The sequence below is a fragment of the Bos mutus genome, chromosome 7 (assembly GCF_027580195.1).
Source record: "Bos mutus isolate GX-2022 chromosome 7, NWIPB_WYAK_1.1, whole genome shotgun sequence".
Taxonomy (NCBI): Eukaryota; Metazoa; Chordata; class Mammalia; order Artiodactyla; family Bovidae; genus Bos; species Bos mutus.
Window position 1 is genome coordinate 296,324 of NC_091623.1, and position 13,025 is coordinate 309,348.

General features: G+C 45.5%; 2 protein-coding genes across 2 annotated transcripts in view; one reads left to right on the forward strand and one right to left on the reverse strand.

Annotated features, from left to right (window-relative positions):
* The window catches only part of CYFIP2 (cytoplasmic FMR1 interacting protein 2), a 134,310-nt gene that overhangs the window by 75,782 nt on the left and 45,503 nt on the right, over positions 1-13,025 (forward strand). The window contains exon 23 of the mRNA XM_005908330.3: positions 630-717. Coding sequence (XP_005908392.2) covers positions 630-717 — 88 coding nt within the window. The remainder of the gene's footprint in view (positions 1-629; positions 718-13,025) is intronic.
* On the reverse strand, positions 2,727-3,410 carry FNDC9 (fibronectin type III domain containing 9). Its single transcript, XM_005908334.3, has one exon. The coding sequence runs from the start codon at positions 3,408-3,410 to the stop codon at positions 2,727-2,729; it is 684 nt and encodes a 227-aa protein (XP_005908396.1).

Sequence of the window (13,025 nt, forward strand, 5' to 3'; positions counted from 1 at the left end):
TCATTCATTTACAGTTGTTTATGGGCGCTCTCATGCTACAGCAGAACTGAGTCGTTGCAACAGAGACCATCTGGCTTGCAAAGCTGAACATATTTGCTATCTGGGGCTTTATAGAAAGAGTTTGCAGCACCCTACTCTTGAGGAAACCAAACTGGGTGAAGGGCCCTGGAAAAGGCTGTGCTCAGGCTCAACCTATTCTCAGCTTTCTTGACCACTGTTCTCACCAGCTGTAAGCCCAGAGTCAAGCCTGTGAACCTGGACTACTGTGTTCCCATTTGTTCTTTGCAACCCCGTGGACTGTAGCCCACCAGGCTCCTCTGTCCTTGGGGATTCTCTAGGCAAGAATACTGGAGTGGGTAGCCATACCCTCCTCCAGGGGTCTTCCCAACCCAGGGATTGAACCCAGGTCTCCCGCATTGCAGGCAGATTCTTTAACCATCTGAGCCACCAGGGATGCCCTTATGAAAAGGAGACAGGGGTTAAATGGGAGTTTGTCACAAGAAGTGTATAGGCAACCGCCTAAGAAACAGCGTGGTTGCCCCTGGTCAGAAAGGGCTCCCGCTCTGTAATCTGTGAAGAATAATATTAGGACCCAGTTAACTCCTTCCCCATCTCTTTTCTCCTACTAGTTTTGTCCGAACTGCCATTCCTTTCACCCAAGAACCGCAGAGAGATAAACCTGCCAACGTCCAGCCTTATTACCTCTATGGGTCCAAGGTGAGTGGTCTTGCCTGTGTCCTACTTCTGAGAGGACTAGTGAGCAAAAGCAAATAGGAAAGTATTCCCCGAATCAGAAAGGCAAGAAGTGTGGAGATAAAGAGGCAGCAGTGAGGTCCAGGAAGAAACAACTATGAATATATTCATCTTTATTTGTTCACAACTAGCAAGACTGGGGGTGAGCGCAGACCTGGCAGGGCTGGGTTCTGGGTGGGAATGGGGAAACAGGTGAGAGGGTCTCCTTGTCTTGGCATCACATCTCCTCCTGTTCTCGGTTGATTCACTGTCATATCGTCCTGCAATTCTGGGATTTTGTGCTCCATAACTATGAAGGATTTGCAGCCAGGAAGCAGTTGGGAAGGTGGAACTTTGAAGGAAATCCCAGATGGCCAAAACTACCTCTGAGAGGTCTCGTCCTGTCTCTTTGCTGCTTGGATCACAATGCCGATCCTGACACTAATGAAGCCTCCCAGGCAGTGTCTGTTCTGGACCTTCAGTCCTTTGACAGTTGTTAAACAGACATTCCTTAAGCCCTAGAACATCCTGGGCAGGGTCTCCATGCTGGAGATTTAGCAGAGACTGAAGCATCTCCACCCTCCTCCAGTTCTGTTTCCACCCTGGGGGGTGAGCACAGGGGATCACCCTTCACACAGATTCACCAACACCTTGACCTATGTAGGAGATTAGCTTGCAGGCTAATCTTAGCCTGCAGGTTTGTGTAGGAGAACACCATGGAAAGAGTGCAGAAACAGCTAAAAAGCTTAGGTTCTTTTTTGTGATGGATGAAAAATGGCCACCTCTGACCCCATTTTTCACAACATAAGCACAGATGGACTTAGAAGAAGTAACTGGATAAGTGTAACCTGGTTAGACAAGGCGCTCCTCTAGGTATGGGAGCCCTAGTTTGGAAAGGTAAGGAACAAAGATGAGTGCCCATCACTCGGGCCTGAAGGTGGGAAGGTGGGGCTTAGAAAGTCTTAGGCTGATGCTGAGACAGAGCAGGTGTCTCCTCCAGAGCAGCCAGTCTGGTCAAGGCTGCTCTCTCAAGGCACCCTTCCAGACAGCCTTGTGGATAGTTCACAGGCATGGCATGAATCAACAATGGCTCACAAAGGGACTCCCTTTTCTATTCTCTTTTAAACCTTGATGATGATATCAAGGAGCAAGTCTTGAGTTGGTGTCAAAATGTCTTTAATAGCTCTCCAATAATTGCTAATCTCCCTTTTTATCAAAGAGAGCAGGCCCTAAGTTTAGAGTCCTTAGACAGTAATAGTATCCAAGTCAAATTTAATATGATTTTGTTTTCATTCTGCTTATTAGGTCTCTTTTCTTCTATTTATTATAGCAGAAGTGTGCTGGCTTTTCATTTGGGGAATAACATGGGCTTCCTTTTAAAATAAGTTTTTTAAATGACTCAATATAAAGAAAATGCATTGTTAATAATAGTACGGTTAGTCTGTGGGTTCAAAAAAAGTGAAGCCGGGGTACAGGTGGTGTGCAATTGGCTGAATTAGAGTATTTTGGTATGCAAAATACTCTAGAGCAAAGTTTCTCACATCTTTCCAAAATAATCCCCCCACTGCTGTAACAGCAAAGGAGCCTGGACATTTGCCTCAGCTGACTGAAAGTTTAACTGAAGAGCCTATCTTCAATTAACAATTTCCTTGAAGTGTGTTTTATTTCAGTCATGTCAGTTTCCATTTCTAACCCATAATATACTAATGGCTGTTTTAATTTTAAAATAATGCTTTTATTTTCTAACTGAGCCCTGCTGCTCTAGATGGACCCTCCTAAGAGATGGCATCTTCCTCCCCTTGCCCACCATGGGGGTATGTGTTTTCCAACTTGAAAGGCTTTGTCAAAGGGCACTCATCCAACCAAGTAGTTCACAAGAGCTCAGTCATTTGAGGGAAGATGAGTGGGTAGTCTACAGATGCATTTTTACAGGAGACCTATTGCATGGAGGCCTTTAAGCTACATGGTGTGGGCTGCCTCCTCCCCACCTCTCACTACCCAAAACGAGGCAATACAGCCTGACCATCTCCCTCCCTCTGCAAGGCACCCGCATCGGGGGCATGCTGGCCAGCTTCCACTGCTGCAGCTTCAGCTTCTGGTTCTGCATCTTCTCCAGAGTTTTTGTGTGGCAGCTCCACCAGGGGGAGCCCCTGCAGGCCTTCCTCCCCCTGACCTAGCCCCGGGGCCTCCTCTGGCCATCTCACCAGCCCATTGGCTTCCTCCATGTGGCCGGCTCTGTAAGACCATCGAGGTTCGTGGCACCGGATGCACCAGAACTGGAGGCAGATGAAGGCTAAGACTGCCGTGAAGCAGGCCAGCAGAATGGCCATCAGCACCCAGAGCGAGATCTGGGGGTCCACCAGGGAGCTTCCAGCGGCCAGTGGAGTCTTATCCAGAGTGTGGAACATGGTGCAGTAGTGCCTGTAGGGGAAGAGGATCTTCTTGCAGCTGATGCACAGGAAGTAGAGTGTGGAAGGGGTGAGGTGTTCCAGCACCACGGAGCTGATTGTTCGAGGCACCTTCTCCTCGTGGTGGAAGCTGTAGCGAAGATAGCCAGAGAAGATGCTGTTCCAATTGGGCCTATACATAATATGGTAATAGTCCTCCAGGCAGGGCTCCGAGGACGACCAGGAAATGATGGCTCCTGTATAAGAAACGTTCCCAACCTTGATGTTCATCACGATTCTGAAACCAGAATCAAAGTGAAGAGTGACATGTCCTCATTTAAGTGTTGATTTATGCTAATCACAGCCACCGTGCATTGAGTATTCAACATGAAGACTAATATTGCCCCCGTTTAACAGACTGAGAGATGGAGGCCAAGAGGTGACAATACTCAGCTGGGCATAGCTGAGGAATGGCAGAACTGCAGATCAGATCAGGGCCATCTCATGCAAGCCGGGCTTGCAGGCTTAGGAAAGATGCACCCAGATCCCCCAGCCCCATGCTGCCCTGTCTCAGAATCCTTAAATAAATCCTTAAATGGTTCCCAAACCTTAAAAAAAAAGGAAGAGGGAGAAGAAAAAGGAATGAAGGAGAAGCAAGCACAGCCTCAGGGTCCCCGTGTTAGTCACCATGGGCCTGTGACCTCCAAGCCAGATGATTGTTTCACCTAAAATTTCCCTGTAGACCTCCTGTTGCTGCCCCAAGTGCTGTGAGTTCATTCATCTAGAACATTCTGGCCACTGTGTTTTTAGCCTCGCAGTTCTGTTGCCCGTGGCGAGAGGCGCTTTGCGTCAGTCACTCAGGGACAGCTCATTTCTCCCCAAAGCCTCTGATCGTGTTTTGTCCATTTGTTTGCTTTTTTCAAAGCGGAATTACCCAGGAAATTAGTTTCGCAGGTCAAGATAATCAGCTCCAAATACCAGCAGAGCTGCTCCTATTTGATACTGCTGGTTCTGTGACTGTTAACGGTGGTAATCACCAGCCACAGTTAGCGAGCAGTTGCTATGTCACAGGTCATGCTAGAAGCTCAACATACTGTAACAAATATGCTTTATTCATCACAACCTTTGAACTAGATTCCCGTTTTACAGACGAACAATCTAAGAGAAGCCATTATCTAACAAGACCCAAAGCCACATAACCTCTGGATTTCCAGGTTTAGTAGTAGAATGTTATCAGAAAATGAAGTGCTGGTACTAAGACTGGGTTGCCGCTTTTTCCGACACATCAAATGATCCCTCTTCTGACTGCCTCCCTCTCACTTTGGTAAGAGTTCATCATCTTCAAGCTTTTTAGTTTCTTTTTAATTCTGTGTATTTGGGAGAATTCAGCTCTTCTCCGCTGAATTGCCCTTGAGCTAAAATTCTAGAGACAGCCATAGACAACCTGTGTATGTTCATAGATAGGTATCACCCAGCCCAGTCCTCTGCCCCTACTGTCTCTTATGAAAGACAGAGGTTTCATTTCTGATTGCAGCAGCATAGTTAAAAAAACAAAAAACAAAAAAAAACAGTTGATCAGATTTTAACCTGAATTGGATACTAAGCCAGACTGGTTCCTCATGAGCTGCTTTCTCTCCTCCCTGCCTCCCTCCAACCTCCTATTCTCATGCCCTTGCTCCTAGAAGAAGTAAGGTGCAGAAAGGTGCCCGGCAGTGAGTGATCTTCAGTGCTTGATTTTCTTATCTAAAGATGACAGTAAACTATAATGCTCAGGAAGAGGAATGAGTTCCTTGCCATTTGGCTGGAAATGTTTTCCCAGAAAAATGGGGAATTAAAGGGAGGAGGCAGGGGTACGCAGATCCCTCCAGGAAGAGAGTCTTTTGCAGAGGAGACTGAGTACCTGTGCTCCCTCCGTGGGTCTCCTTCTCAAACACACCCATCCACGCCGTCCCAATACCTGCCACGTCTCTACAAATATACTTCCGACCACAATGAAAAGAGCTTAATTCATTACTTGTGCTACAGAGGCAATAGCCCTCATAAACCCTTCCATCAGGAGTGATTGGGAATCCTGTTTCTTGTCATGAATCTCTCACATCTGCACTGGCTGTCTTTGCAGGCTGAGTTTTCTACAGCAGACATTTTAAAAAGCTTTCTGTCAAGATGTGGCATTCACAGCTTTTAGGATTAGATGTCTCCCTGTATTTGTTCTTCTGTCTCTCAATCCCCCCTATTTTTAGCTACTCATATTACCATTGCCTGAATCTCCTCCAAGCAGAGTATGAAAAGAAAAGCCATTTCCATTCCAAAGAAGAGCCATGTGTGTCCCTTACCTGATGCTTGCAGTGATCCGGTTATTAGGCACCCCTCAGAGGCAGAGTGGATCAGAGCCCAAGGATGCTGCCTTCTCCCCTCCTCTGCTCTGGGCTCTCTGGGCTCTCCTTGATGTCTCTCTCACCGCTGTCTGAGTAATTGCACTGTCGCCCCCAATGCTCACATTATTCATTTCTTCAGATCAGCATCATTCACCATGGCAACCAGCAGGCATCTGTACGCACGATGTTTCAGTCTGGAAAGGCTTCTGCTCATTGAGAGGAGCTCTGATTACTTCAGCCGAAAAAAAGGCAAACAGTCCTCTCCATGTTGATCCTCAGAATGAAACTAATTCCTCAAAGGCCCCTAAATTATCTCTCTAATAAGCTAGTTATCATTTTTATCCCTCATCCAGACCTTCTTTGGACAGTGGTTTCAAAGGCAAAGATGCCATTCTCTGTTTTCCCGCAAGTAAAGATATGATTACCTCCTCATCCCCTCCCAACCCAACCCAACCCACCGCCACTCCACCTCTGCGTCCTCTTATTTCTTTATTCTTGTCTCCTGAGGCTTTACCCAGTTACATGACATTGGTCAAGATGCTTTTATTCTCTGGGCCTCAGTTCATTATCTGTAAGACTAATGGCTTGGGCTGGATCCAGATATCAGATAGAAAACATGAGTACCATCCCTGCCCCAGTCCTGAGCCCACATGAGGCATGCTTGCTAAACCATCAGGACACTTGTCCTGAGTTGGTTTGAGTGTTCCCCATCCCCAACCCACCAAATTCAGGTCTGCCTAGAACCTCAGAATGTGACCTTTGTTGGAAGTTGAGACTTTGTGGTAATTAGTTAAGGACCTAGATGTGTTATCAGCCTGGATTTAGGGTGATTCCAGTGATTGGTGTCTTTATAAGAGAAAGGAAAGTGGGAGTTATGCACAGAGAGAGGCAAAGGGCAGAAGCCCATTGAAGCAATGCTGCCAGAAGCCAGGAGGAACTGGAAGATGCAAGGAAGCCTTCTCCCCTGGAGCTTTCAGAGGGAGCTCAGCCCTGTCGGCCCCTTGATTTCAGGCCTCCAGAACTGTGAGTGATTAAATTCCTAATGTTTGAAGCCATCATGTTTCTGGTAATTTCAGCAGCCCTTGCTCAGATGGATCTAGGCCTGAATCATATAAAACAATAATAAAACACAAGCTAGGTGTTTTTAAAAAGTCATCTTTTTTCTTCTTGGTTTTTGGCCAAAGTATCCAAGTGAACCCACGAAGGTCTCCTTTTGATTCACATCAGTGATAATCAAAAAGTTATAAAAGCTGCCCAGTGAGTCACAGACCCTGCCCAGGCCAAGGGTCTGAGACGTGGGGTGTCGGGATGCCGGGTGTCCATCAATTAGACACTTGCTCTGTGCTTCCTGTGGTATTCAGTCTTCCCAGGTGTCTGGCTGGACTCTGCTGTGATGCGTGCTAACGGTGAGTCCCTGCAGAGCATCACAGCATCCTCCCCAGATAGGCCAGTGCAGTAGTTTGTAGATGCCTTTTGAAAAGATTATTTTGAGGAGAATAAAAATACCAGAGTTAAGGGACCTGTGGAGCGACAAGATGAAGCTCAAGCCTTTGCCACCAAAAACGAGAATTTATTTTTAATGCTCCTGGATGGCATTTTTCACCCTGAGCTTTTTATTTGAGAAGCTGAGACACTGGGAGAATGTGAGGTCTAGATGTCCTCTTGGTTCACAGATCCCGAGAGAAGGAAAGGTTTCCCCAGGCCGGGGGACTGATGAGTGGCAGAGCCAAGTGGGGAGTCCGGGTCCAGGGAACCCTGACTCCAAGGCCAGGGCTCATCCTGCTCCCTTGGGTCGTCACCATTCACCAGCAGCACCCAGAGCACCCAGTGAGCCCTTGTGGGTAGACAGGTCACATGAGGACACTTGACTCAGGAGATCGCACCCAGCCAAGCTCCTCACTGTCTCCACCTTCAGGGTAAAGTCACCCTTCTGCAGTCACCCGAATGGTGGCCTCTTCAGCTCTCAGGCCTGGGGGCCTCTGGCTGGTTTACACCAGCAGTAAGTCACTACAGAGGAAACCAGCCAAAAGCAGGGTCCCTGCTCCCTCCCTGAAGGTGGCAGTGAAGGGATAGTTGAGAGGGCATGCCCTGGCCCCAAAACTGATTGCCACCTGGAGGCTGAAGACCCCAGGCTGGGTTCAAATCCTGCCTCTATGGCCTTGGACAAATTTTCTGACTGTCCTAGGCCTTGGTTAACTCTTCTGTAAAAGGCAAATATTAATACGACCTGCTTGATGATGTTGGAGCAGTGAGATGAACCCATCTCTGTAGTGCTGGGCTTAGGAATAGTGAGTGAGTGAAGCTCAGTCGTGTCCGACTCTTTGCGACCCCATGGCTCTTACTATTTAGAAGACAAGGTCCGTGGACACGAGCCATTGCCTAAGTTGGCTGTAGCTTCATCCAGAGGCTGTGATGGACAAGGTGTGCCATTGCATGATGCTTCCTTCCCTCTTTCTCTCCTTAAAACAGCTATATTTTAAAAATGTGTTAAAAAGTATCAAAAAGTTCAAAGACAGTAGTCAAACACAAACTACTCAGAAATAACCACTGAGAACATTTTGGTGTGTTTTACATGTTTTTTCTCATTTTACCCAAGGGGAACTTTTTGAGGTAGGCCCTCTTACCATCATTGTATAAAGGGAGAAACTGAGGCTCAGAGGGATTAACTGACTTGACAAGTATCACAAAGCTAGGTGGTGGCAGAGCAGGTCCCTGCACCGAGGTCTGTTGGTCCAGACCCCAAGCTCCCAGCCGGCCTCTTTGATGCCGATCTCCCCTTTGGGCCGACCTTCAGTCAGTAGTGGTCAACAGTAGCTCTTTGCCTTGTGGTTGACTTCTCCGAGAGCTGGGGACAGGACTTTGCAATTTGGTGGATTCCAGGGTGATGGGAACAGGCAAGGAACTAAAAGATCTCATAGGGAATATCCAGTCACCTGAAAGTAGCAGGTAGAAGCAGGGAGAAAATCAGCTACATTTGAGAAATACAGTCCAAAGGTGTTTCCTCTTCCGGAGTCTGGAGTCCAGGTTCCCCTGCTTAAGAGCTGTGTCACTTAGGGTTGGGTTCAGTTCAGTTCAATTCAGTGGCTCACTCATGTCCGACTCGTTGCGACCCCATGAATTGCAGCACACCAGGCTTCCCTGTCCATCACCAACTCCCGGAGTTCACTCAAACTCACATCCATCGAGTTGGTGATGCCATTCAGCCATCTCATCCTCTGTTGTCCCCTTCTCCTCCTGCCCCCAATCCCTCCCAGCATCAGAGTCTTTTCCAATGAGTCAGCTCTTCGCATGAGGTGGCCAAAGTACTGGTGTTTCAGCTTTAGCATCATTCCTTCCAAAGAAATCCCAGGACCGATCTCCTTTAGAATGGACTGGTTGGATCTCCTTGCAGTCCAAGGGACTCTCAAGAGTCTTCTCCAACACCACAGTTCAAAAGCATTAATTCTTCAGTGCTCAGCCTTCTTCACAGTCCAACTCTCACATCCATACATGACCACTGGAAAAACCATAACCTTAACTAGACGGACCTTTGTTGGCAAAGTAATGTCTCTGCTTTTGAATATGCTATCTAGGTTAGTCTTGAAGAAAGTAGTGAAAACCACTAGACCATTCAGGTATGACCTAAGTCAAATTCCTCATGATTATACAGTGGAAGTGAGAAATAGATTTAAGAGACTAGATCTGATAGAGTGCCTGATGAACTATGGACGGAGGTTCATGACACTTAGGGTTAGGGTTAATATTAAATGTAAAAAACCTTTAGCAACTGGTCACCAAAATTAGTATATGGGTCAAAACATTAAAAAAAAATGTTATTCTCTAAGTGAATTGTAGAGTTCTATCATAAAACAGCCTCCCAAGTGATATAGATTGTGGCACAAATCATTTCTTAAATTATACCAATAACTTCTCAATTGTGTTTTGGTCTTTGGAGATTGGTGGTGTGATCTTTGTTTGATTTGGTTGTTGGTGTCTAAACAGTGCCCCAGTGTGAGCCTTGATTTGACCTTAGAGAAATTCATTCTACGCTTGCAGTGCCTCTCCATGAAGCCGTAGTCCTTGGGGTCTAGAAACCAGGGCTTTGCTGCAGCAGGCTGGGTGCATCTCAGCCTGCTCTATACCTGGGCGCCAGCACTTCACATGGGGCCCGAGCAGGGGAATCTGCCTTGGCCCCACAACACCATCAGCACCCAACTTCCTGCCCCTACCCTGCTATCTTATCTGTGTGGCACCTCTCCCAGGCTATACAACGTTATTTATCCCCCAGTCCAGAAGAATTTTGTTATTTTGGCAGTTGGTAGATATGGCAGAATATCATCTTGTATTTCACTGCAGGAGAGTCACTTCACTTCACTTGGGCTTTCTGACTTTCCTTAAGGTTTTTTTTTGGTTGCACTGAGTCTTCATTGCTGTGCATGAGCTTTCTCTAGTTGCAGCGAGTGGGGACTACTCTTCATTGCAGTGCATGGGCTTCTCCTTGTAGTGGCTTCTCTTGTTGCAGAGCATGGGCTCTAGGGCATGCTGGCTTCAGTAGTTGTGGCTCATGAGCTTAGTTGACCTGAGGCATGAGGAATCTTCCCAGACCAGGAATTGAACTCGTGTCCCCTGCACTGGCAGGTGGATGCTTTTTTTCCTTTTTTTTAAATGACACACACATATTATTTATTGTAACATTATTGGATAGTATTTCTCAGAGAAAATCCAGTGATGATAACATAGATAATCAAGATAAATATCATTTGATAGATAATAAGCAAACACAGGTGATCATATATATATACTCTAGGAAAAGGAAATTAGGGGAAATACTCTTAAAAGTGAATATGAAGTGTAAGATTTACTTTTTACTATTGTCTACTTTTTAGTTTATATTTATTTTTAATTGATTGATGATTGCTTTGCAATATTGGTTTGATTTCTGCCATACATCAATATGAATTAGCCATAGGTGTATATATGTCTCCTCCCTTTTGAACCTCCCTCACACCTCCCACCCATTCCCACCCCTTTAGGTTGTTACCAAGCCCTGGTTGAGTTCCCGGAGTCATACAGCAGATTCCCGTTGGCTATCTGTTTACATATGTTAGTGTATATGCTTCCACGCTACTCTCTCCATTCATCTCACCCTCTCCTTCTTCTCCCCGGCCCTTGTCCATAAGTCTGTTCCCTATGTCTGCATCTCCACTGCTGCCCTGCAAATAGGCTGATCAAAGCATCTTTCTAGATTCCATAGATATGCATTAAGATACAATATTTGTTTCTCTCTTTCTGACTTACTTCACTCTGTATAATAGGCTCTAGGTTCATCTACCTCATTAGAACTGACTCAAATGTGTTCCTTTTATGGCTGAGTAATATTCCATTGTGTATATGTACCAACTTCTTTATCCATTCATCTGTTGATGGACATCTAGGTTGCTTCCATGTCCTAGCTATTGTAAATAGTGCTGGCAGGCAGGTTCTCAACCACTGGACCACCAGGGAAGTCCTTCACTTGGGCTTTAATCCTCTGCTAAATGGGGATGATTGTACCTGCATTACCTGGTCTCAAAGGCTGCTTATGGCCCCCAGAGATACCAGATCCTAATCCTAGACCTGGAAATGTTGCTTTATTTGGGAAAACGGTTTTGCAGATATGATCAAGTAAAGAATCTTGAGATGGGAGTATTATCCTGGTTTATCAGGACAAGTCCTAAAGGCCATCACTAGTGTCCTCATAATAGAGAGGCAGAGGAAGGCTACACACACAGAAGAGAAGGCCAGATCTCAGCAGAAGGATTTGAAGATTGCCATTAGTGATGCAGCCACCACCCAAGGAATGCTGACAGCCAGCAGAGCTGGAAGAGGCAACGAACAGATTCTTGCCTCAAGCATCTAAAGGGAGTGTGGCTGTGCTGATTTTGACATTGGCCCAGTGATACTGATTTTGGGTTATGACTTCCAGACCTATGAGAATAAACTTCTGTTGTTTTAAGCCATAAGATTTATGGTAATTTGTTACAGCAGCCATGGAGAAACAAATACAACTGGACAATTACAAGGGAATTATGTAAAAACATTCATGAACAGGGAATTATGATACACTTGTGTATCATCTTATGAGTACAGAATTTTTAAAAAGCAGCATCACTGGTTTCCTCCAAAAAACTTTTGGCAACTCTAGGTATTGTCGTGTTGATAGGGTATCTCAGAACAGGAGGGTTTGGTTCCTGTTCTCCCTCTTGCCTTCTCCAAAAGACTTTATTCATGGGACAGAAAACAGGAGAAGACTTATTTCTTGAGGTTTCTACTTGGATCTTTCAAACTCTGAGCCGAGAAGACCAAAAGGTCACCCTGATGTTGGAGAACCAGCCCTATGGCTCACCAGACGTCAAAAAGGGACAGAGAGACATGAGCACTTTTACTCACGCCCTCCAATGGATTTGAACCTGTAACTTAGGATTTATCAGTTCTTTCAATCATCTCATTCTGTGGTCTTCCCAACAAGGATGCCATTACTGTTTTATTCATTTACCTGCATCCTCATTTACCTGCAGGTTTTAGAGTGAAGCTCCAGCTCTCTCCCTCCCTGAATTAGAGAGCTATGTTTGTGTTGGTGGGCTGATGGCATTCAAATTGCTCAAGGGACATTAGAGAAATTGTAAGTAAAACAGGAAATTAGAAACAGTTTTAATTCCTCTTGGGATCTCTGAAAACAGCAATTGTGATTCCAGAAAGCAGAGATGCAAATTGCTTGCAAATTTGATTTGCCAAATAAACAAGCTTCCCTGTTTGGAGTGGTTGGTCTTGTTTATCATCTGGTGAAGATAGACACTTGATGACTAAAAGTCCATCTACAACACTTCTGGATGGTTAAAATGGTAGCTTTTATGTTATGAATATTTTACCACAATTTTTTTAAAAGTCCACTTATAGAGATATTACAGTTCCCAGAATCTGCCAGATCAACTCAGCTTTTTTTTCTCTCCTTAAAATGCTCTTTCACTTTTAAACAAATATGCATATATATCACACATTGATATTATGGCTCCAATTCCTGAATCAGGCTTATTTCTTGAGATCTCATAAAGGTATCTATTCTGAGCAAGATGGTTTTAACCAAGCTTAATTTTAAGCAAGACATCCTAAACAAGGTACATAGTTTCTAAAGGCACGTAGTTTCTAAATGCAGGCATTGATTGTAGTTAGCAGTTAACCAAGTCAGTTAGCAGGATTGGTTCTATATAAGAGATCTGTAGCAAGTTTCCAATGTCTCAAGTCATGTTGCATTCCTGTTTTTCCTTGCCAAACTTCAGAAAATGCCCCGGCTCCCATATTCCCACATTTTCTCAATAGGGCCCAGCCTCCTACTGAACCAGCAGGTCAGATGGGTGCCCTGTGGGTGTGTGTGTGCATGTACTTCCCAGCATGCGTGTGTGTGTTTCCTCCTGCATGGGTGTGGTGTGTTGGGGTAGGGGGCAGCGTTTGGGGAATGAGGGGACCTTGTTCACTTAGAAGGAGGATTTGAATTCTGCTCATTTCATGCTAGTCC